This window comes from Erinaceus europaeus, chromosome 11 (genome assembly GCF_950295315.1).
Source record: "Erinaceus europaeus chromosome 11, mEriEur2.1, whole genome shotgun sequence".
In the NCBI taxonomy this organism is placed as follows: Eukaryota; Metazoa; Chordata; class Mammalia; order Eulipotyphla; family Erinaceidae; genus Erinaceus; species Erinaceus europaeus.
In genome coordinates, this window is record NC_080172.1 from 73,574,428 (window position 1) to 73,601,152 (window position 26,725).

General features: G+C 36.0%; 1 protein-coding gene across 2 annotated transcripts in view; it reads right to left on the reverse strand.

The window, feature by feature from the left end:
* The window catches only part of HFM1 (helicase for meiosis 1), a 102,103-nt gene that overhangs the window by 61,032 nt on the left and 14,346 nt on the right, over positions 1-26,725 (reverse strand). For both annotated transcript variants that reach the window (XM_060202058.1, XM_060202059.1), the window contains exons 7-19: positions 23,558-23,628; positions 22,594-22,726; positions 16,412-16,563; positions 15,746-15,823; positions 15,365-15,523; positions 14,544-14,744; positions 14,376-14,464; positions 9,325-9,368; positions 9,123-9,224; positions 8,249-8,394; positions 7,213-7,307; positions 5,833-5,966; positions 4,711-4,758 (exon numbers count right to left, since the gene is read on the reverse strand). In XM_060202058.1, coding sequence (XP_060058041.1) covers positions 4,711-4,758; positions 5,833-5,966; positions 7,213-7,307; positions 8,249-8,394; positions 9,123-9,224; positions 9,325-9,368; positions 14,376-14,464; positions 14,544-14,744; positions 15,365-15,523; positions 15,746-15,823; positions 16,412-16,563; positions 22,594-22,726; positions 23,558-23,628 — 1,452 coding nt within the window. The remainder of the gene's footprint in view (positions 1-4,710; positions 4,759-5,832; positions 5,967-7,212; positions 7,308-8,248; positions 8,395-9,122; positions 9,225-9,324; positions 9,369-14,375; positions 14,465-14,543; positions 14,745-15,364; positions 15,524-15,745; positions 15,824-16,411; positions 16,564-22,593; positions 22,727-23,557; positions 23,629-26,725) is intronic.

Below are 26,725 nucleotides of genomic sequence, written 5' to 3' on the forward strand. Positions count from 1 at the left end.
ATTCCTGCCACCTTACTATACTGTTTAATAATTTTCAGGAGCTTCCTACTGGATTCTTTAGGATTTTCTATGTATACTTCCATATTGTCTGCACATAATGACAGTCTGACTTCTTCTCTTCCAACCTGTGTCCCCTTAATTCCTTTCTCTTATTGTTATGTCTAAAACTTCCAACACTGTGTTGATGATTTTTAAAGTATTTATTTACTTATTTTATTGCTACAAGAGCTCAGTGTTGGCACTACGAGTCCACCACTCCTGGAAGCCACTTTTTCCTTCTAACTTTTTTATTAGGACAGAGAGAATTGAGAGAGGATGAGGAGATAGGAAGAAAGAAAGAAAGAAAGAAAGAAAGAAAGAAAGAAAGAAAGAAAGAAAGAAAGACAGGCAGGCACCTGCACACCAGCTTCACCACTCCTAAAGTGGACTACCTGTAGGTGTGAAGCAGGGGCTAAAACCCGGGTCCTTGCTCATGGTGATATGTGTTCTTAACCAGGTATGCTACCACCTGCCATCTGCCACTGCCTGCCCATCCCCCAACACTATGTTGAACAGTAATGGCTATAGTGGGCAGACCTATCTAGTACCTGATATAAGTAGAAATGCTTTTAGTTTCTCATCATTGAGTATGATACTGCCTGTAGGTCTGCTGTATTCAACTAGATTTAGAATTTTTTTCACTTATTCCTATTTTTTGTACTGTTTTGGTCATGAAAGAGGAATACATTGCTTAACAACTACAAGGTCAGAATACTACACCAAAGTAAAAGACTCTTGGGGGAAAGGTAGATTTTCAGCTCAACTGTAGGGGGTGGGGGTCGGGACACATCTTTGGTGGTGGGAATAGTGTTAATCTATACTCCTATTAACTTATAATTTTATAAATCATTATTAATTAAATATGTCAGGGGAAAATAGATTGAGTATATATGTCTTTAATCTAAGCACTTAATGTTTCCAATTTATAAACTGATTGAATTTGAACACTGGGCTTAAATTATTAGAGTATTTCTAGTAACTTTTTTTTTAATACTAAATTACCTATAATCTTAGACCAGGTAGATCAGAAGTAACTGGCCCTATCAGTATCTGAGATAATAGTTATTTATAAATACCATTAAATGACATAAATCATGGTGAGGGCAAGTATGGTACAGTAATCCCAACCAAAGATTTTCAAACCAAGTCTCTAAATAGCCTGGTTATAATAATTATCTATGGTCTTCTTAAGCTCTAAGACAGCAAGGAACCTTCCTCTTTCTCTTTAAAATTTGTCTTTTTCCCAGTCCTGGAACCTCTGGGGCTTTGCTTGTATTTCTTCATGCTTCTCCTCTTAATCCCCTACCCTGTAGTACTGCCTCTACTGACTTCAAATCAATGCAACTTGTGCTACCATGCCATGTTTCATTTTGGACTCTATCCAAAGATGCCAAGCCTGAGATGTCAACCCTCCGACTCCAATAATCTGGTGAGACTTTTCCTAACACATGGGACTACCTAGTTCCATTTCAAATGGCACATTTCCTAACAAAGTTACAGACTCTAGACATAGACCAGGACCTAAGGGACAGGGTATATGTGTACATGTATCCATACATTAGAGGAAATATATATACTCCAAAGTAAAAAGTGCTCAACAGTCTGCTGTGAGTAGACTCAGACTCAATAAATTCAGGAAGCAAGGAGAAAGACCTAAAGAAGACACCATAAAGTATCCAAGCAGATATTTACTACTTAGGTCTAGACACTCTCCTCTCCTACCCCCTACTTCACTTCCCTCAATCACTTTAAGTCTAGCCTCATCAGATAGAGTAAAGACTACAAAAACTGCATAAGGGAAAAGACTGGCACACTTTGATGACGGCCTTTTTGGTTTTAGGCCACCCCATAATCTGCAGCTCTAGTCAGGTAATCCTTGGACTCCCCCATAGAGTGAATGGGCCTATTGATCCCCTTCTCCATCATCACTGGTCACATCCATCAGGAATGTCATCATAAGCCCTCTTGTAGACTTCATGAAGACTACTCTCACTATGAACTAATAATGGCAAGGACTGCCCTACTCTCCAAAGGGAGGTTTGGGCCATCCCACTCTGCCACTTCAGGAAAACTGTTCCTGAAATGAGTGCAGCCTAGAATGTTCCCAGCTGTGACCATAAACTGAGGACACAGACTGACAGGAACTTGGAGATTATATAGGCTCCTGTGCTAAATATGAATATATGTGGACCCTGGGTCAGACTGATGGGGGTAAACAGTTAATTGTACTTACATATTTTCTTCCAAGTTTGGGAGCTACTCTCTGCCCTTATCCAGCTTTCTAGTCCTAATCTCAACTCTGATGCCATCTTTCCAGACAAGATTTTTACTCCACTTGCAGGCTAGTTATCAAGATCTGGCAAAAATGATCACAGTCATTCTGCCCTTCGGAACAGACTTAAAATAGACTTCCTAGCTACTTCCCCACCTATTATCCCTACTCTCTCTACTCTATTCCTGCCTTTTGGATCCTGTATATTAATCATCTGTCCAACTTTTTATCTTACCACCTTTCAGCCACCATGTTGCAAATTCTTCTATGATTCCATCCCAATCTCCCTGGGCAGTTGACCTCACCAATGTGTCTAGAAACCTAACCTCTCCAAAGCCCTGCCCCACCAGGGAAACAAAGAAACAGGCTGAGGACATCCATATCCAGTGAAGAATCAACTGCAGAAGCCAGACCTCCTGCCTTCTGCACCCTATAAAGAATTTTGGTACATATTCCCAGAGGGTGAGGAATTTAGAAGATGACCAGAAGGCTATGAACTCCAATTTCATCAGGGCCCAGACAGAGAAGAGAAAAAAATGGAAGTACTCTCAGAAGTAGTAATTAAAGTATAGGTATGACTCAGAAAAGAGAAAGCAGGAATATAAGAGAAAAATGGGCAAATATGTATAAATATAGATAGAGAGTTATAGAAATAATAGTCAACCCATATCTGTGACCTTGGGAAAACTCTGCAGTTTCCAATAGACACAGAACTCAACTCTAGTCCTCAATTATATTCCTACCATCTCATAATTTTGTAAATCAATATTAAGCCACTAATAAAATTAAAAACAAATAAAAGAAGAAAAAATGGTATTGTGTCCCTTGGGACAAAATGTATGGAACTGAAGTGATTATACTTGTGAAATAAGTAAAAAGATGAAAGCCAACTACTAGATGGTTTCACTCATCTGTGCAATCTAAAGAACTGATACTCATGAACTTGGAAGAAACAAACAAACAAAAAACAGAAGAAAGCAAACTATTTCTAGACTTGCAAAGTGGTTATCTTTGGGAGAAGGGTGGGAACACAGAGCTCTGGTTGTGAGTGTGTTATAGAATTATACCCTGTAATCCTACAGAAAAAAAGTCTGCATTTCATTTTAAGAGTAAAGGGGGAGCTACTGGAAAATGATGAGCATATAAATATAATTTTATATATTGTAATACATAATAAATTTGTTTTTTCTTTATAGGCAAAACACTGGTATTCTGTAAGACTTAAGGTAAATTAAACTGTGATTCTGTTAATTTAACAAAAGATGAATCATTACACTATCATAATAATACAGTAAGATATATAATATTTTGTGGCTGAGAAATTATGTGTATGTTTGATTACCATGATAGAAAAATTTACTGTTAAAACCCCATCACAAAACTTTCATAAAGTAGAAGGTAATACAACTACTATAGTAGGCTTCCCTTGATATCTGGAGGTAATGCTCCTAATTGGTTTTTTATGATGTGTTATTTGGAGGTTGTGGAAATGCTCAAAAATTATTTCATACAAATTAAAGGTTATAGTTTCTTCCTTTGCTGGGAGAGAATCTCAACAAAGAGGTAGCATTTTTAATCCAGCCAAATACTTAAAAAATATTTTAATATTTCTAAGGATTTATTTATTTAATGAGAATGAAAACTAGAGATAAGAATGACAGAACCAAAGTGCCCCTACACACCGGCTAGGAACTGATCCTGGGGTTTAGTGCATGAAATTTCTCTGATGTTCAATGTTATCATTAAGCTACCTCCCAGTTGCAATTTTTTAACACTTTTTAAGAAGCTTTTAAAAAAATATTTATTGATTGATTGTACAGAAACAACCAGAAATCGAGAGGGAAACGGGAAACAGAAAAAGAGACACCTGCAGCGCTGCTTCACTTCTCATAAAGCTTTCCCCCTGCAGGTAGGACTGGGGACTTGAACCCGTTTCCTTGCACATTGTAAAATGTGTACTCAACCAGGTGGACCACTGCCTGGCCCCTTAATATTTTTAAAGAAAATAAATGAAAATTTTTTAATTGAAAAATCTGAGATGTACAGGGATATATCATTAGCATTGACTAAGAAACTCACAATCAAGCAAGACTTAAAATCTTCAGTTAAACTAGAAAAGAAAGATTTTAACCTATATATCTCTATTTCAAATACCAGTGTCATTTTAGCAATAAGACAAAAAACCCAAAATAATACATTATACAGAGCAAGATATTCTGACAGAATAGATTCATTAGAAAAAAAAGTACATGAGTTATTTTATTTACTTATGAGAAATACTTTTATTTTTCTGCAAACGAGACCACTTTAAAATAATAATTGACAAAAGAGTAATCGTATTTCACAACCTATTTTTTCATTAATAGAGAATTCACTTTTTAGAAGGAAATAAATCTGACCTTGTAATTTTGCTTCAATTCCATCTTTGCTCAATCCAGATGCAAAACCTATGTAAGTTATAAAAATTATTTAAAAAATGAGATTTAATTCATTTATGTCTAAGTTTATATCCAACTTAATAAGATAAGAATAGTCTAATTAAAAACCTAAATGGGAAAAAATAGCTTCCTGAGTTGAAACAGCCCTATAGTTCTCTAGAAAATAGTCACTGTTATGTCATGCTTATATTTCAGTTGACTACTTTTACTTTTGCAATTTTATGGAACGGAGTATTTTATTCCCCCTTAGAAACATGAACATTTTAAATCTATATCAGGTTTAAATTTAACATTCAGCAATTTCAAGTATTTCTAGTTATAATCTTTACCACATGAAAAAACTGTCTGGAAACAATATGACTAGATATGTATTAGCTTAAAAGTAGGGTAAAAATTACACTGGTAATAGTAGTATAACACACTTTAATTTCAACATGAGTTCAGACAAAATTCAAAATTTTTAATACTTTAACTTATTTAAAGTAATTCTAGGCTTGTTTTTTATTTTTATTTGAGCTGATTTCTGTTTTAAAGATCAATTTCTAAGGTGCTAACGTTAAAGCTTATTGAAAGACTTACTAGTGAAACAGATAAAACATTCTGTCTACTCTTCTCAATACATTTGTAACCTTACTTCCCTGAGCAGATGACCTCACCAATGAATGTGTCCTGGAACCCCACTTCCCTAGAGTCCTACCCTACTAGGGAACAATAGGAAAGGCGGGGGGTATGGATTGACCTGGCAATGCCCATGTACAGTAGAGAAGTAATTACAGAAGCCAGACCTTTCACCTTCTGCACCTCATAAAGATCTTTGGTCCATACTCCCAGAGGGATTATGGAATAGGGAACCTTCCAATGGAGGGGATAAGATATGGTACTCTGGTGGTGGGAATTATATGGAATTGCACCTCTCTTATCCCACAACCTTGTTGATCATTATTAAATCACTAATAAAATTTTAAAATGTATTTGTGACTATTGTTGCTTTTTCTTTGTTACATGCTAATTTCTGTAATCTACTCTGTGCCACATTAATATAAATATAGGCCAAACTAGTTTGAAAACATTAAGTTAACGAACCATAATGAGATGGATTTTTCAAGGCTCTTATATAAAGTAAGGTTGATCGTATCCACTCCAAAGCAATGTTCACATCTGTGATGGTGTGTAATACTATCTCTGCATTTAAATGTTCAATAAGATGCCTGTGCAAACTAATGGGTAAAAATTTGTGTTAGTTATACATATTTTCAATACCATAACTATACTCTTTTAAAAGTCAATAATATACTTAATAATAAGCCAAATAGCATACTCACCACTTTAATAATCCATGAAATATAATTTTCAAAAATATATTACAGAACCTTTAAAAAGTAAATTAATTTTTAAAGGCATAGAATTCTCTGTACTCCAATCTCTAGAAGACAGATTACTGCTTTAAAAAGAAGTGAATTACATCTTATTTTACCCAATAGTTTCATAACCAAATACTTTACTACATGCCCCAGACTGCCTCTCTTTACTAAGTAAAATTTAAAGATATAAAGAGATTTGAAAATTATATTCCTCTCCATATTAACAATTTTAAAATTATTTTGGATAGAGATAGAGAAATTGAAATGGAGGAGGGAGAGAAAAACACTGGAAACACCGTTTGTGCAGCTTCCCCTATGTAGGTGTGACTAGGGGCTTGAACCTATGTCTTTGTACACTCTAGCAGGTGACCACACATAACAGGCCCTCTAATTTGGCCTTTAATGACAAGGACACCTTTTATGGCATGCTTGAAAAATTAAGAAGATGATTATGCTGCCTTAAAAGAAAAACTTTAGGTTCATGATTAGTCAACAGTTTGTTTGGCTTTATATGTTAACTCTCTTTTCAGCCACCAGGTTCCAGATGCTAGCATGATGCTGACCAGACATCCCTGGACAGACAATCCCACCTATGTGTCCACCAATTCCCCAGAACCCTGCCTCACTAGGGAAAGAGACAGGCAGGCTGGGAGTATGGATCGATCTGTCAATGCCCATGTTCAGCAGGGAAGCAATTAGAGAAGCCAAACCTTCCACCTTCAGCACCCCATGGTGACCCTGTGTCCATACTCCCAGAGGGATAAAGAATAGGAAAGCTATCAGGGAAGAGGATAGGATACAGAGTTTTGGTGGTGGGAATTGGGTGGAGTTGTACTCCTCTTATCCTATGGTTTTGTCAGTGTTTCCTTTTTATAAATAAAAAAAAAATCTACTAAAATTCTTAAAATGATAAATTTTTTCTATATATATATATACACACACATATATGTGTATATATACATACATATATATATATGTATATGTATTTCAAGATTTCAAGAAAATAGCCTCCTTAGGAAATTCCCTAACCCAATTCCTTTTTAAGATATTAAAAGGGAAACAAAGACTACACTGATAGTATATTTTCAATATATTTCATTACCTGCTTTCTACAGTGTCATTGCAAGCTAACATCTGAATGTACTTCTCTCTTGTACTTAACCGAGTCATAATAACTGCAGTAGCTGTAGTGTCAAACTGGGAGAAAAAAAATACGCACATAGAAACTTAATAAAGAATACTCATTGATACCATTTTTTCTTCGATAACTCAAAACTTACTTGTGTGGGGGTGGAGATCAAATCTAGCATCTCACATATATGTCGATAATTACATTTAATAATAAGAGTTAAGTGTATTGTCTTCAAAACAGGTTCACTGGACATCTGAATGCTTCTGAAGTTAAATGCTAACCAAAATCTTTAAAAAATTCAAATTTACCAAGGGTAAATTTATAAATGTAAATATTTGATTTCTATGTAACAAATTTTTGGTAGTGGTAAAATCAAAACAAACCCAGATAACTGGATAACAGTAAGATTGTTACAGTTATAAATAATCTAATTTACTCTATAAAATTATAGACTTGCAAAATAATATTTTGACATTCTTAGAAAAGATTTTCTTCTTGACTGTTATTACTTAACTTCAGTATCTATATGTTTTTTTCAAATATTTATCCCAGTACAGCCTGTTCTGCTACATGTATTAGCTTATTTTTAATTGTCACAATACCTGGGAACTACAATTGGCATTTTGTGCTAGGATCCAGAAATACAACCTGTTCTGCAACACATAATTATTCACAATTAAAAGTCACCCCACGCAAAATGACAACAGCATCCCCATCCAGATAAACCAAAATAAATATAAACCAGAAAAAATCATTAATAGCATATGTATTCCTTAACTCCCTCATTTATCAACTAATGAAAGGTTAAAGGCAGTGTGAAGAGGATCTTTCCTTTGGAAAGATATTGTTTACTTGTACTTCCACACTTAAATAAAATTTCAAGCTACATTTATTTTTAAACTTAATCTAAATATGAAATATTAATATTGTGTTTACCAAAATACACAACAGGATTTTTTATCAAGACTTTAAAATAAGTTACAAAAAATAAAATGCTGTCACTTACTTGAGGTCGACCAGCTCTACCAATCATCTGTAGAACATCTGTTTCACTGTATTCTTCAAACATGCCTCCAGCATAATGCATTGTGGATTTTATAATTACTAGATGAGCAGGCAAATTTACTCCCATTGCTAAAGTACTAGTAGTAACTGCATCAAATTAAGCAAAATTATTTTCAAGTCATATAAATGTATTGTTTCAGGTCAATATTCTGACAAAAAGATATATTTTATAAATGTCATATCTCATATATAGGAAACTTTAATAAAGGAAGAATATAATAATATAAAATATGTTAAAATCATAAAACTTTTCAAACTCTACTATATTCAGAAATATGATAAAAAATTAAACATGTCAAAGAATTACTGTAGCATGTATATGCATAGATAGCTACATAATTTTAGATTATTATATACTCCATGGAATGCTACTCCGCAATCAAAAAGGACAATATAGTGTCCTTTGGGACATAATGGAGGATAACGGAAGTGATTATGCTTAGGAAAATAAGTAGAGATGAAAGACAACTACCAGAAGGTTTCACTCATATGTGGAATCTAGAAAACTGATAGGCACGAACTTGCAACGAAATAAAGAAAAAAAGAAGCAGCAGCACACAAACAGCTTCTAAGACTTTGTGGTTATCTTTGGGAGGTAGAAAAGGGAACACAGACCTTTGGTGGTAAGTGCAGTATGGAACTATACTCTGTAATCTTTGAATCTTGTAGCCCACTATTAATCACAAATTAAAAATGGGAAAATTTTATATTTTTGGAAGAAAAGCAGAAATAAGTCAGAAAACTTGAATGCTCTTTTCCCCCTCAAATATTGCTTTCTGAAATTTCTTATATCCTCAAGAATATATTTTACTTACAAAGAACTGGTAGATCTCCAGCAGTAAAAGCTCCTTCCACTACTTTTCTATCTGACAGTTCCATACCAGCATGATGATAAGCAACACCATATATAAAAATATCTATAACAGAAATGCATCCTGTTATGAGCTGTTAATATGTAATTAATAATTGATTTCTATTGAAGCTGTAAATGCTATTAAAAATTATCACTAAACCTACCTCTCAGTTTTGAATCTCTTATGGAGTTTGCACACTTCTGTAACCTATTTAAAAATACCACAAAGTTACTAAGTTTCTCCTATTACCATAGACAAAATTCTTAGTTTACTATTTTGAAGCTTACATAATCAAAATATTTTCATGATAGCACTATTTGAAAATCACTCTTAATACACAGAGGACTCCTAGTTATCATACACAGAAGCCTGTATTATTACAACTCAATAGTAATGAAAAAAATTCCAAATAACCCAGTTTAAAAACAATCAAAGACCTGAATAGATATTTTTCCAAAGAAGGCATACAAATGGCCAGCAATACATGAAAATACACCACTAGTTATCATGAAAATACAAGTCAAAATCATAATGGGATAGAACCTCACACTAACAAATGGACTGTTATTGAAAGACAAACAATAACAAATGCTGATAAAGCTGTGAAGAGATCCTTGTACATTGGCGATGGAAATAAAAATGAATACAGCTGTTATGGAAAGCATACAGAGATGCATCAAGATATTAAAAACAGGACTACCATATAGGTCAGCAGTCCCCCTCCTAGATTACATCCTTAAAAATTATTTTGAATAGATTCTGTATTCCAGCATTCATTGCACCATTATTCACAACAATCAATGTAAAGGGGGGAAGTGTCTGTTGACATGTGAAAAGATTTTTTTAAATGTTACACATAGACACATAATTCAACATTATTAAACCTTAAAAAAAAGGAAATCTTATTACTGCAACAACATGCTAAATGAAGTTAAATTGGTTGCTATATGGTATCTCTCTTATAATATGGAATCTAAAAAAGTCAAAATCATAGAAACAGCAGGAGAGAGGTCACAAGGGATAAGCAGTGGGCAAAATAGAAAGAAAAAAAATATTTATATGGGAATACTACACAACTATCAAAAATGATGAATTCATCTTCTTCACCTCATCTTGGATGGAGCTTAAAGAAATCAAGTTAAATGCTAGAGAGGTTGTGGGGACAGAGGAACCCTTTTACATTGCTAGTGGGAATGTAAATTGGTATAGCCTCTGTGGAGAGCAGTCTGGAAAACTTTCACAAGGCTAGACATGGACCTTCCATATGATCCAGTAATTCCTCTCCTGGGGTTATACCCCAAGGACTCCATAACACCCAACCAAAAAGAGGTGTGTACTCCTATGTTCATAGCAGCACAATTCATAATAGCTAAAAACTGGAAGCAACCCAGGTGCCCAACAACAGATGAGTGGCTGAGAAAGCTGTGGTATATATACACAATGGAATACTATGTAGCTATCAAGAACAATGAACCCACCTTCTCTGACCCATCTTGGACAGAGCCAGAAGGAATTATGTTAAGTGAGCTAAGTCAGAAAGATAAAGCTGAGTATGGGATGATCCCACTCATCAACAGAAGTTGAGTAAGAAGATCTGAAAAGGAAACTAAAAGCAGGACCTGACCAAATTTTAAGTAGGGCACCAAAGTAAAAACCCTGTGGTGAGGGGTAGACATGCAGCTTCCTGGGCCAGTGGGGGGTGGGAGTGGGTGGGAGGGATGGGTCACAGTCTTTTGGTGGTGGGAATGGTGTTTATGTACACTCCTAGTAAAATGTAGTCATATAAAACACTAGTTAATTAATATGAGGGGGGAAAATTAATTGTATGTCTCGAAGTTTTTCAAAACACAAACTGAATCTTTTCAATATATAGGCTGTGTAATTGATATGCAGACTCAAAAGCCTAGACCAAGTAGATCAGAAGCAACCAATGGCACAGCTATATACAAGATACTGGGTACTGTACAGCAAACCCTAACAAAAGGACTTTTCAAAGTTAACCCAATTACCAAATAATGTGATGATAACATTAACTATCGACTGTCTTTCTGAACCCTAAGACAACAGGAACCTCACATCTCCACTATAGAGCCTCTACTTCCCCCAGTCCTGGAACCATTGGATAGGGCCCACTTTCCTGTATGCCTCTCCCAATCCATATCAAATAATATTGCATCTGCCGATCACAACCTAACCAACACAACGATTGCCACCTCAACATGCTTCACTTCAGACTGTGTCCAGAGACTTCACGTGTGGAATGACAACCCTTCAGCTTCATTACTCGGGTGAGACCTTTCCTTTCATAGTATACTCTAATTCCATCTCAGGTGGTTCACTTTCTAACAAAGTCCCAAAACCTAGATATACACCAGTTTCTGTGAGAGAGAGCATACGTTCACACGTATTCGTAAACTACTGCAAAATATATACCTGAAAGCAGAAGTACACTAGATTTTGCAGTGAGTACCCCCCTAACACTTCCTCTCCACTATTCCAAGCTTTGGGTCCATGATTGCTCAACAATTTGTTTGGCTTCGTATGTTAACTCTCTTTTCAATCACCAGGTTCCAGATGCCACCAGGATGCTGGCCAGGCTTCCCTAGACTGAATACCCCACCAAGGTGTCCTGGAGCTCCACTTCCCCAGAGACCCACCCTACTAGGGAAAGAGAGAGGCAGACTGGGAGTATGGACCAACCAGTCAACGCCCATGTTCAGCGGGGAAGCAATTACAGAAGCCAGACCTTCTACCTTCTGCAACCCACAATGACCCTGGGTCCATGCTCCCAGAGAATGGGAAAGCTATCAGGGGCAGGGGTGGGAAATGGAGATTGGGTGGTGGGAATTGTGTGGAATTGTACCCCTCCTACCCTATGGTTTTGTTAATTAATCCTTTCTTAAATAAAAAAAAATCAAGTTAAGTGAGATAAGCCAAAAAGAGTGGGATGAATATGGGATGATATCATTCATAGACAGAAGTTGAGAAATACAAATAGAAAGGGGTCACACAAAGCAGAACGTGGACTGGGTACGGGGTGTATTACCAAAGTAAAGGACTCAGTGGTGGGTGCAAGGGGTTGTTTTCAGGTCCTTGTGTAAATGGTGGAGAAGGACCTAGGCTGGAGATGAGAGTGTTTTTCAGAAAAAAGAATTTTTATACATGTACCAACAACTGTATCTATTATAAACAATCCTCCAATAAAAATAAATACATTAATTAATTTTTTTCCCCAAGTGAATCACAAACTTCTGGGAAGTCCAGGACTTGAACCTGAAATCTTTGTCTGTCTGTCTGTCTCTGAGTCCACAGGCAGAGCCACAAGTCCAGCCAGACCTTCATTAATGAATTTAAATTTTAAAAAATGACAGAAAAGTTCTATGTAGGATAATGGTTTGTTGTATTCATAGAACAAAGAAAATATGGTTTGACTACAGTGAGTAAGGGGGAAGCATGGTCATGATGAGCACAGAAAATTAGACACATTAGAGGTGAAGCTCAGAAGGAAGGTCTGAATCAGAGTTACACATTTGGGGATTCAGACATATTGAGATGTGTGTACAAATAATTCTTTGAAGGCATTTAGCATATAGAGATATATAGGACACAGAATTAGAAAGATTGAGATTTAGATAAGACACTAAGAAGCTAATAATTAAGAGGTGGGTAAGAGAGGTGTAAAGTGGACTGAGGATAAACAGCTAGTAAAATAGGAAGAGAACTGGTAGAACTGATCATGGAAACAGTCTTGACTACAGTGAATAAAGGGGAAGAGTGATCATGATGACTATGGAGAATTAGATAGATGGCGCACTGGGCAGTGGCACACATAGTACAAAGCACAAGGACTCACACAAGGATCCAGGTTTGAGCCCCCAGCTCCCCACCTGCAAGGGGATCGCTACTCAAGTGGTGAAGCAGGTCTGCAGATGTCTTTCTCTCTCCTCTATTTCTCTCAATTTCTCTCTGTCCTATCAAATAAAAAATGTAAAACATGGCATCCAGGAGCAGTGAATTCATAGTGCAGGTATCAAGCCCCAGGGATAACTCTGTTGAAGGAGAGGTGGGGGTGGGGGGAAGAGAGTTAGAGAGAGAGAGAAAGAGAGAGAGAGAGAGAGAGAGAGAGAGAGAGAGAGAAACTATTAGAAGCATTACAGAGGTGAGTGAGATCATCCCATATTCAGCCTTCTCTTTCTGGCTTATCTTACTTAGCATGATTCCTCCAAGCTCCATCCAAGATGAGGTAAAGAAGGTGAATTCATCATTCTTAATAGCTGAGTAGTATTCCACTCACTATGTATATAGACCACAACTTTCTTAGCCACTCATCTGTTCCTGGTCACCTAGGTTGCTCCCAAGTTTGGGCTACTACAAATTGTGCTGCTATGGACATAGGTATACACAGATCTCATTGGATGGGTGTGTTTGATTTCTTAGCATATATCCCCAGGAGAGGGATTGCAGGGTCATAGAGTCGGTCCATTTCTAGCCTTCTGAGAGTTCTCCAGACTGCTCTCCACAGGGACTGGACCAATTTATATTCCCACCAGCAGTGCAGGAGAGCTCTTTTGCCCCTAAAAACTCTCCAGCACTTCTTGCTGCTATAATTTCTTATCTATGACATTCTCACAGAGGTAAAGCAGTATCTCATTGCTGATTTACTTGCATTTCCCTGACAAAAAAAAAAAAGCTTTAAAGAAATATGACTAAGAAACAAAAAAAAAAAGGCAAACTGCACTATGATTAAATCCTCCTTCCAAATGACTATGCTGCTTATTACTATTATTATTTTGCCTCTAGGTTTATCACTGGAGCTCGTTGCCGACACTATGAATCCATTACTCTTGAGGCCAGTTTTTCCCCTTTTATTCAGTAAGACAGAAATTGAGAGAGGATAAGAAGATAGAAGGAAAGAGAAAGATAAGACACCTGCAGACCTGCTTCACAGCTTGTGAAGTGTCCTCCTTGCAAGTGGGGGAAAGGGAGCTTGAACCCAGCTCCTTTCACTTAGTGGTATGTACACTTAAATGGGTGTGCCACCACCTGGCCCATGACTATGCTTATTTTACAGATGAAGATATTAAGGGTTGGAGAGGTAAAGTACCTTCAGAAAGTTGAGGAATGAACCCTCGACTTTTATCAGATTGTTAAAAGCCTTTCAACCTTTAAGACAAAATGAAAAAAAAAAAAAAATATATATATATATATATATACCTTTGTTTCTGTTCCACAGTCATAATAAATTTAGCATCTTTTATGAGAACAGAAGCAGCTTGTTGTACACCTTTTCTTGTTGCACAAAACTGAAAATAAATGAAGTTTCTATATTAATCTTTTTAAAGCTGAATATCACCCTAAAAATAAGCAAGTAACGATACATACCACAAGTGTGGGCTTCTGATCAGAATATGTTTGTATAACACTGGCAATTTTGTAGTTGAGTGTTAAGTCAAACTTAAATTCAGTTTGATTATCACTGCAAGGAAATCCAAGGACTACTTTGCGAAGTTTCACTGGTCTATGGCTTTCATCCATTTTTAAACACACAGCTGGTCTTTCACCATCTGAAAGCCATTCTGCAATCTTTAAATAACAAAAATATTAATAGTTTTTTTCTAGTACATTTTAATGACTAAAAATAGCCTACATTAAATAGGATACTTAAAATAAAAGTATAAAATATTTAATCAAGTAGTCTTTTTAATACATTGACATGATTGTATTAATATGATGGTGGATAGTATCCACATAATTACATTGATTGTATCCACTTTTAACCATCGTAAACTTCCAATTATTATTTTGTTTTAGTTTCCTTCTCAAGAACCGAAAGTAAAATGAAATTGGCTTCTACAGAGAAACTTAAATTGTCATTATCCATTAAAATATTTGTTATTCTTCAAATCTATACCCAGACATGGATAGCTGATACTTCTTTTATCTTCTCCTAAGTAGTAGTTGAGGAGTGAAGAAATGGTTAGTTTTTCATAGATTGCAAGAATTGACAATTTTTAAATAAAACCAAGTATTTGAGAAGTGGCAGTACAAAGAGAACATTTTATATTCAATTCTAGAATTATCCCCCATTTCTAGAACTGTGATGAGAAATCATCTTCAAATACATTAGTATTCAAGTCTTTTCCCAAGATTAAAATTGACTAAATGTTTCATAAATCATAAAACAATATAATATTTTAACATACATCCTCAGCATTTGGAACTGTTGCAGATATAGCTACAAATCTCATTGGAGCAAGAATGCTGGTATTTTCTGAAGTATGTGATAAAGACTTTACAGTTTTCATTCTGCTGACCACAACTTCAAGAGTTGGACCTCGATATTCGTCTTTTATAACATGTACCTTAGAAAGAAATCAAGAAAAACATCATTAACTATAAAAATAAAAATCTACTGAATTAATGAAAATATGCAATAATATTAACATTCTTCCTTGAGAAAGTGAGTTGTGCACTTGAAAGTATAAAAATATAATTTGGCGGAAGATGCTTGGTTGCTCCTGTCCATTATAATTACCTTTTATCTTTTTATGTTTATCTCTGAAAATAAATAATGTATTTACTACCTCATCAATGAGAAACAGTCGAACTAGTTGGATCAAAGAGTTGTCTCTCCATTTCCTAGTCATGCTATCCCATTTTTCCTAAAGAAAAAATACAAACTATTTAACATGATAAGGAATTACATACTACTAAGATTTCAATAAAATTTATATGATATATTACACATGATAAACAATATTTTAAATGACATTACAAAAACATTCCAAAACATTTTAAAAGATTTAAGGAATATTTAAGGAATTTTGACTGTCTTACAAGTGTTTAAAATCCTTATCCCTCATATATGTTTCACTAAAAGCATTAGAAATTATAGTCTAATTAACCTTTTTTGTCATTTCTAATCATCTTTCTAAAGCTCTACTAAAGTTCTTCTTCTATAATACATATTAACATTTGTAAAAGAATAAGAACAGTAAGGATAGTTATAAATTATCCCCATAGCAAATTGCTTTTTCATATCTTTTGCTTATTTTTCTATTTGTTTTTTACATGTTTTGTTTTGATTTTGGTAGCTGTTCTTTATATGCCCTGGAGAGAAGTACTTTCTAGGTTTTGTTTTTACTTAGAAAGTATATTTTTCTACTGTACATTTTATTTTTACCTTTTCATTTCTCTTTATGAAGAGAAATAGATACTTAATAAAGAAGAAAAGTATTAATAACACCTACTGGGGTTGTCATAATAATGTAGGCATGCTGAATTTCAAATAGGTCATCCATTGCTGTATCTCCAGTGAGTTCTTTACAATTCAGTCCTAGAGGTCCAAATTTTTTATTCCAGTCATCAAAACGCTGACTACATAAGGCTTTTATTGGTGCCACTATAACAATATAAGGTATTGATCAGTGCAATTTAAAAATCATTCTACTTATGTTGGTTAATAAAGTCAGAAAAAATAAATATCAATTTATATTAATAAATTAACAATCAAATGTATTAGAAAGGTAAAAGGGATCAATAAACAGACCTAAAATTATAAAAAGTTATTCAGGAAACTATAATGAAGAGTACAAAGAGACAGAGCAAGAGATGATAGCTTTTCATTAAAAATCTTTTTATAATTGACCTTTTAAAATTACATAAAGAAACCACTTTGATAATGAATTTTATTTATTTATTTATTTATTTATAAAAAGGAAACGCTGACGAAACCACAGGATAAGAGGGGTACAGCTCCACATAATTCCCAGAGAGAACTCGGTATCCCATCCCCTCCCTTGATAGCTTTCCTATTCTTCAACCCTCTGGGAGTATGGACCCAAGGTCATTGTGGGTTGCAGAAGGCGGAAGGTCTGGCTTCTGTAATTGCTTCCTCACAACATGGGTGTTGACAGGTTGATTCATACTCCCAGCCTGCCTCTCCCTTTCCCTAGTGGGGCGGGTTCTGGGGAATCAGAGCTCCAGGACACATTGGTGGGATCATCTGTCCAGGGAAGTCTGTTTGGCATTATGTTAGTATCTGGAACCTGGTGGCTGAAAAGAGAGTTAACATACAAAGCCAAACAAGTTGTTGACTAATCATGAACCTAAAGGCTGGAGTAGTGCAGATGAAGAGTTGCGAGGGAGGGTGGGGGGGGTGAGGTGTGTGTGTGTGTGCGCGCGCGCCAAAGGGCCTGTGACTATACTAGTTTTTAAAAAATTAAAGATTGGGAGTCGAGTGGTAGTGCAGCGGGTTAAGTGCACATGGAGCAAAGTGCACATGGATCCCTGTTCGAGCCTGGGCTCCCCACCTGCAGGGGAGTCGCTTCACAAGCAGTGAAGCAGGTCTGCAAGGTGTCTGTCTTTCTCTCCCCGTCTTCCCCATCTCTCTCCATTTCTCTCTGTTCTAACAACGATGACATCAATAACAATAACAATAACAACTACAACAATAAAACAAGGGCAACAAAAGGGAAAATAAATAAATATTAAAAAATTACAGATCTAAGAAAGGAGAGTAGAGGTTCCTATGGAAATTTCTAGAATTATAAAATATTTTATTTGGAGTCTGGAGAGAGAATATAATGACTATGCAAAAGATTTTTCATTCCTGAGCGTCCAAGGTCCCAGCTTCATTCCCCAGTACTGGCATAAACCAGAGATAATCAGTGCTCTAATATATGTGTGGGTGTGTGTCTGTGTGTGTCTCTCTGTGTGTGTATGTGTGTGTGTATGAGCATATACATATATGTATATATTTCTCTCTCTGTATTTATCTTTCATTAAAATAAATAGATAAAATATCTTTAAAAATATTTTAGGAGGGGGACAGGGAGGTAGCACACAGTAAGCAGACATGGCGTGAAGAGCAAGGACTATCATAATGATCCCGGTTAGAGCACTCATGAAGCAAGTATGCAGGTGTCTATCTTTCTCTCCCCCTCTGTCTTCCCCTCCTCTCTTGATTTCTCTCTGTCCTACCCAGCAACAACAACAATAACAAGGGCAACAAAAATGGGGAAAAAGGCCTCTAGGAGCAGTGGATTCATAGTGCTGGTACTGAGCCCCAGCGATAACACTGGAGGCAAATATATATATATATATATATATATATGTTGATTCTTGTTTGTCCTTTTAAAAACAAGCATGCAAAAGTCAAATTCTCAACTCTAATATTATTTTAAGTGCAACCTAGAATTTTCCTAGCTATGACCATGGAATATGAGTTCAGACTGGTGGGGATGCAGAGGTTGCACAGGCTCTTGTGCTAAGTATGGATAGATATGGGCCCTAGGTCAGATCAATGGGGTCTACAATTAATGGTATTTATATACCTTTCCCATATTTGTGAGGTACTCTCTGGCCTGATCCAGTTTTCTAGTCCTATTCTCAACTCTGACATCTTCCCAGACAATACTTTCCGCCCACCTACCAGTTAGCTATCCGGCTCAGGCAAATATTAGTAGCGTCATGGGCCCTTTGGAATATACCTATTATAGACTTCTTAGCTTCTTCCAACATGAAGACCCCAAATGTCATCTGCTATATTCTTACCTTTAGGTTCCTGCTGCTAAAAAGTTTGTTCTGTTTTATATCTTAATGCTTTTCAGTCACCAAGTTATAAATGCTGCTATGACACCAACCTGACTTCCCTGGACAGATGACCTCACCAGTGTATCTTTGAACCGTACCTCTCCACAGCTGTGCCCCACCAGGGAAAGACAGAAAACAGCATGGGGGTAAAGATCAACCTGCCAATGCCCATGTCCAGCTGAGAAGCAATTATAGAAGCCAGACTGCCCACCTTCTGTACCCCATAAAGATCTTTGGTCCATACTCCCAGAGGGATAAAGAATAGGGAGGCTTCTAATGGAGGGGATAGGATGTGGAAGTCTGGTGGTGGGAACCATTATGGAATTGTACCCCTCTTATCCCACAATATTGTCAATCATTATTAAATCAGTAATAAAATTTTTATTTTATTTAAAATTTTTTAATTATCTTTATTTATCGATTGGATAGAGACAGTCAGAAATTGAGAGGGAAGGGAGGGATAGAGAGGGTGAGAGACAGAGAGACAACTGCAGCACTGCTTCACCACTTGTGAAGCTTTCCTCCTGCAAGTGGGGACTGGGGGCTTGAACCCAGGTCCTTGCACATTGTAACGTGTACTCAACCAGGTGCGCCACCACCTGGCACCATTTAAAAATTTTTTATTGGGGGAATTCATGGTTTACAGTAAATACTGAAGTTGTTACATGTACAAAATTCTCAGTTTTCTGCAAAACACTCTACCCCCTGCCCAGGTCCTCCTCCATTATTGTGCACTAGGACCTAGACCCCCTGCCCATGTCCCCAGAATCTTTTACTTTAGTGTAATGCACCAAGCCCAGTCTAAGTTCTGCTTTGTGTCTCCACTTTTGTTCTTATTTTCAGTTTCTGTATGTGAGTGAGATCTTCCCATTTTCAGGTAGGATTTTCTTGCTGAAGATCACCCCTGCTATTTACTACCACACAGCAGTTGCAATAAAAACAATAAAAACAATAAAAAAATTCTTATAAATATTGTAAGTTAGAGGGGCCAGGTGTTGGTGCATCTAGTTAAGTGTGTGTATTACCATGCATAAGGACACAGGTTCAAGCCCTTGGTCCCCACCTGCAGGGTGAAAGCTTCATGAGTGGTAATGCAGTGCTACAGTGCTATCTCTCTCTCTCTGTCTCTTTCTCTCTCTCTACCGCCCCAACTTCTCTCTGTTCTATCAAATAAATAAAGTTTAAAAAATAAAGTATTTTTAAAAGTATAAAAATACTGGGGGCCTAGTAGTGGTGCACCTTGTTGAGCACAAATGTTACAGTGCCCCCAGTCCCCACCAGTAGGGGGAAAGCTTTACAAGTGGTGAAGCAGTGTTGCAGGTGTCTGTGTCTCTCTCCCTCTCTATCACCTCCTTCCCTCTTGATATCTGGCTGTCTCTATCCAATAAATAAATAAAGATTAAAAAATAAAGAACAAGTCAACTAAAATATTGTAAATATTATATTCATAATAACCAGAAAACAAAATATAGCACAATGACAAATAAGAATTATATATAGTAGGCAAGACCATTAAAGAAAACCATCCACATAAAAAAAAGTGAACAAGAATATAAAACAACCTCAAAAAAAAAAAAAACAACCTAAATGGCTATAAGCAAACCACATTTATCAATAATCACCTTAAATGTGAATGGTTTAAATTCACCAGTCAAAAGATTAAGAGTGACTAAATGGGTTAAACAAGACCCATCTACTCTGTGTCTCCAGGAAACACACATCCAAAAGAAAGGCAAACAGAAGCTCTGGGTGACAGGCTGGAACAAGGTATTTCAAGCCAGTCATGCAAACAAAAGGACAGGAACAGCTATTCTAGTATCAGATAAAATAAACTTTCAGGCAAAGAAGGTGAAGAGACAGACATGGACACTTTGTAGTATCAATCCAACATGAAGACATACCATCAACTATATATATATGATTTCAATATGTGTGCATCTCCCAAAAACAAAACATATAAAGTACTTAATGACTATAAGGGAGACATTGACAGCAATCCAGTATTAGCTGGAGACCTTAACACACCCCTCACAGCAAGAGACAGATCATCAGGGCAAAAAAATCAACAACAAAATGAAGGCCTTAAATGAAGTCATATATGAGACAAGCTTAACAGATATATTCAGAACCTTGCAGGCCCCTCTAGCCAAAAAAAAAAAAAAAAAAAAAGAATATACATTCTTTTTAAGCACAAATGGAACATACTCAAGGATCTATCATGTACTGGGACACAAAGACAGCCTGAATAAATAGGTGAATACTGAAATCATAAAAAGTGTCTTTTTGACCAGGAGACAGTGAAGTTAGAAATCAACCACAAAAGGAAACAAAGAAATACACCTACGGAAACCGAACAATACACTTCTGAATAACATCTGGGTCACTAAAAAGGTCAAAAGAGAAATTAAAAATTACTTAGAGAAGAATGAAAATGAAGAGACCAACTACCAATAAAAACTGGAATGCAGTAAAAGCTATCCTGAGAGGGAAGTTTATAGCAATGCAGGCCCGTATTAACAAACAGTGAAGATCTCAAGTAATCTACCTAACATCACAACTGAGTCAACTAGAAAAGGAACAATGAAGAGACCCAAAAGTCAGCAGGAGGAAGGAAATAATCAAAATCAAAGCAGAAATTAATGAAATAGAATCTGGAAAGACAATCCAAAATAGTAATGAAATCAAGATTTTATTCTTCAAAAGGATAAATAAAATAGATAAATCACTGACTAGACTCACAAAAGAAAAAAGAGAGAAAACTATAATAAAAACAATCAGGAATGAGAGAGATGAAATCACAACTGAAGATAGGGAGATACAAAATAATCATACGTGAGTATTATGAACTTATCTATGGAAATAAATTGGAGAACCTAGATGAAATGGATGCATTTCTAGAATTATACAACCTGCCAAGCCTAACCCAAGAGGAAGTAAATAGCTTAAAGAAACCAATCACTATTTTAGACATTGAATCAGTCACCAAAAATCTTCCCAAGAATAAAAGTCCAGGCCCAGACAGCTTTATTAATGAATTCTACATAGCTTTCAAGGGAAAACTAACACTAATTCTCCTCAACAGATTCCAGAGAATTGAAAAAGGGGAAACATTACCAAGCATATTCTATGAGGCAAATATCACTTTGATCTCTAAAGCAGGAAAGGACTCTACCAGAAAAGAACATTATAGTCCTATATCTCTGATGAATACTGATATAAATATCCTGAACAATATCATGGCAATTTGAATTCAACAAGATATCAAAAGAATAATATACCAAGACCAAGTGGGATTCATCCCTGTGAAAAGGGATGGTTCAGCATCAATCAATCAATGCAATTCAGCATATCAATAAAAAAAATGACAAAAATCACATGGTCACATCAACTGATACTGAAAAGGCATTTGACAAAATGGAGTTGGAGGTGACTAATCTTAGCTAAATAAGTAAAGAAATGAAAGAAAGCTACCCGATAGTTTCACTAATATGTAGAATCTAGAGATCTGATTTAGTGAACTTGCCAAAAAAAAAAAAAACTAAACAGAATCAAGCAAACTGCTTGTAAGACTCATGAGGACTATGATGGCTATCTTTGGTAGGTGGGAGGGTGGGGATACAGAACTCTGGTTGGTGGTAGGTGCAGTATGGAATCACACACTGCAATCTTACAATCTTGAAACATACTATTAATAACAAATAAAATTACTATAAAAGTAATTAATGAGCAAAATAGAAACATGTAAAGCCAAATAATTCTTTTAGATTGAATTTTGGTTTATTTCTAATTCTTATCCCAAAGTCTATTATTACTACTAATCACCTTTCCATATACTTACTGTAAACAATTTTAATATTTGACCATGGCAATGGTACTTCTATTAACAATCTCGTTATAGCTAGTTCAAAGATTACAGTTTTCCCAGAACCAGTTGGAGCACAAATCACAAAATTCTTATCTGTGTAAAGAAGCTAAAAAATATAAGTTAATTAATCATAGTAAATACAAAATTTTTCACATATATTCTCAATTTGTTAGAAAATGTGACTTAGAATAGACTCTATAGAATAGTAATTCAAACATTTTTATCTCTAAAATTATAAACTTTCTCTAGGTCTACCACCCTCAAAAAGTAGCACTATTCAGGCTAGAAGATAGCTCACTGGGTATACAGTGTCCCCTAAAATACAAGTCCTAGCATGACATGGGAGCACCATGGCATCAGGGAACGTTTCACTAATGGTAGAACAGTGTTGTGATGCCAAGCTCTTTATCTCTGTTTTTTTCTCTCTCTCCCTCCCTCTAAAACAATAAGAAATAAAAAATACTAATAATTAATCATCTTGTCTTATTTGCTAGTGAATATCAGACCTAGGAGAAAATCATTTTGGGGCCAGATGGTGGCACATCTAATTAAGTGTAGATGTTATCATCAGCAAGAACTCAAGTTCAAGCCCCCAGAACCCAACTGCAGGGGGGAAGCTTCATGAGTCCTACAGGTATTTCTCTGTCTCTTTCTCCCTTTGTGCCTCCCTTCCCTCTCAAATTCTCTGTCCTATCAAGTGAAATGATAAAAAAGAATCTTTTTATAGTTTCAGTGAAATTGTCATAATTCTAATAAATGCAACCAACCCACCTGTGAAAATTACAAGCATTCATTTAACAAACATTCACTGAGTTCCTAAAATGTACCAGCTACTGCATATGTATATATATACACACAAATGTGATCTATTTCCTGGTCATAGAGAATACACAACTTAGTAAGAAAAGGCAGGTAATGAATTATAACAAATACTTACATCGTCAAAGGCTTTGGACTGTATATAGTTGAAGTATGGGAATTCTTTGAAAATACATCTAAATTTTGCTGCTTAGAATACATTAAAGAATCAAGTATGTCAGAATTTTTAAAATTTCTCTTACTGTGAATTTAAAAATTAAAGTAATATTCACTTTGACAATAGTTGGAGACTTTAGGTCTGGGTCTGAAAGATAGCATAATGTTACATAAATGACCTTCATGCCTAAGGCTCCAAAGTTCCAGGTTCAATCCCTGGCACCACCATAAATATATATATAGTATAACACAAATACAAAGTTAGTAAATATATCTTATATTTTTATGAAGAGATATAAAAATTGAGTTTGTAGTAAGCGATCCTGCTATAAATTAAATCAGACTATACTACTACTCTGTAAATCCCCTTTTGTTTCAAAATATTTGGCTATAAGGTCCTATATGTGTGTTTCCCCCACATACCACACACTTTGCTTTCTACCTACGCCTTATTATTTTTGCTTCTTACTCATCTCTCACCCAACACAGAACTTTTTGTTGTTGTTGTTCTTTTGTCTTCAGGGTTACTGTTGGGGCTTGGTACTGGCATTGGTACAAATCCAATGCTCCTGGTGGCTCCTCCACCACCACCATCCCAGTTTTATTGGATAGCGAGAAATTGAGAGAGAACAGGGAGATAGAGAGGGAGAGAGCAAAAGATAGACACCTACAGGTCTACCTTCATATCACCTGCTTCATTGCTTGTGAAGCATCCTCCCTACAGGTGGGAAACCGGGGTCTCAAACCCAGGTCCTTGCACCATTCCTTGCACTTAGTACTATGTGAGCTTATCCAGTTGTGCCACTGCCCAGCCAGTCCCCAGAACTGTCTTGTATTCTTCAAAGCACCAAAGGGTTTTTTTTTTTCAATAAGACCATATTCCTGCTATAAGATCATCAAGCACAGGTTATTCTTCCCTCATCTCCCTTCCTTGTATTGTTTAAATCTTATCTTCTCAAGAAGATCTACCCTAATTGCTGTTTTAATACTGAGCTCCCAATTGCACAACTCCCAATTTAATATCCTTTAATCCATTGTTCCCCTCTTACTACTTACCACTTTTTCTTTCTTTTTTCTTTTTATTGCCACCAAGGTTATCACTAGGGTTTCCTGACTGCATGGTGGATAAATCTACCACTTCCTGTGGCCAGATTCTTCTTAATTTTTTGATAAGACAGAGAAATTTAGAGGAAAGGAGGGAGGGGGAGAGAGAGAGAGAGAGAGAGAGACCTACCTGCAACATTGTTCCACTGCTAGAGAAGATTCCCCCTTGCAGGTGGGGGCAAGGGACTTAAATCTAGATCCTTGTACATGGTATTGCATGTACTCAACTGGATGCACCACCACCCAGCCCCTACTCATCACCTTTTAAAATACTATATGAGGGGGCTGAGTAGTGGTGCATCCTGTAGAGTATGTTACCATGCACAAGGATCCAGGTTAAAGCCTCTCATCTCCGCCCACAGAGGGGACGTTTCAAGAGTTGTGGAGCAATGCTGCACATCTCTCTCCCTCATCTTCTCCCTCTCTATCTACCACCCCTGCCCTCTCAATTATCTTTCTCCACCCAAAAATAAATATTTGAAAAGACTATGTAACCTATATGCTGTTAAAATTGTTCAGATCTATTCACTTCCTCACCTAATTTAAAGACTTTTAGTTCCTCAAGAGCATCTGTTTTCTTTTCTGTTCTTTTCTTTTTTATTTTGAAATGATATTCCAGATAGCTAGAAAAATGCCTGACACACAATAGGTACTCAATTAGATAAGTCTGCATTTATTAAATCAAGGTGGTTATGCACAATTATTTATTTTATTTTCAGCTGAGCAACATCAGAATAGTTGTGTCAAAACAAAAATGTATGCACTAAATCAAAGAACTCTGGGATATGAAAGTGGCTTTCAGATCCTGGTGCATGATGGCAGAAGAGGACTTAATCTGGGGTGAGAGTGTTTTGCAGAAATTTGAGAAATTTTACACATGTATCAACAACTGTATTTACTAGAAACCACTAATCCTCCAATAAAAAAAATAAATGCTGTACAGATTTAAAAAATGTAATTTTGCATTTGGCAGTGTATCAATTTTTGAAGGAGTTTCACTTTTCCTTCAAAATATGTCTCTTCCTATAAAATATTTATTTGTAACAAGCCCACAAGTGGGCTATCATGCTGGTTTTTGTCTCATTAGGTAGTTTCACATCAATTTACATCCATAAAATTGAATGTCTGATTCAGAGTAGAAGCAGAATTGTTTTCTAGCTCATGAGAAAACTACTGTCATTTGTCATCACTATCAATACTTCATGGTAAATTTTCTCTTTAGTTCACAAGCTCTCAGCAGTGTCACCACAATTATATGTTATAATGGGAAGGAAAACATCTGGGAAACTGAAAATGACAAGAGTATTGTGACAGGATAAACATGACCAAAATTCTATTTTTCTCATAACTACTGTAAAATACTGGAAAAATGTTAAAATAAGCTGTATCCAGATACTTCCTCCACCTTACTCCCAAATTATTGTGGGTAGCATCCAGACTTATACTTCAACTATACATTGGAAACAAAATGTTGCAATTCAGTGAGTTTGACAGCTGATGAAATTTTTGTACAATAAACCAATACACACAAAAGTAGGCAGCAGTCTTAACAAAAGAATACTTCAGGGGCAGGCTGTGACAGCCTGGTTAAACATACATGTTACAATATGCAAGGACTAGGGTTTAAGCCCCTGGCCCCACCTACAAGAGGAAAGCTCCACAAGCAGGAAAGCAGTGATATAGGAGTCTCTCTCCCACTCTATATCCCTCCTCCCTCTTGATTTCTCTGTCTCTATCCAATAAGTAATAATTTAAACTACTAATTCAAATGCATTTCAATATTTTTCTTCTCACAGACTGCTAATAAGCATTTTATAAACTGGAACAAGTTTGCAGGTGACACTTTGAATAGCACTATCACACATACAGACTTCTTACATGCCCCCCCCAAGATTCGCTTTTCTCATTCAACTAAAATGAGCAAAAAAGGACACAATAGAAAATGTATTTGCTCAACAAATTGTTTGGCTTTGTATGTTAACTCTCTTTTCAATCACCAGGTTCCAGATGCCACCAGGATGCTGGC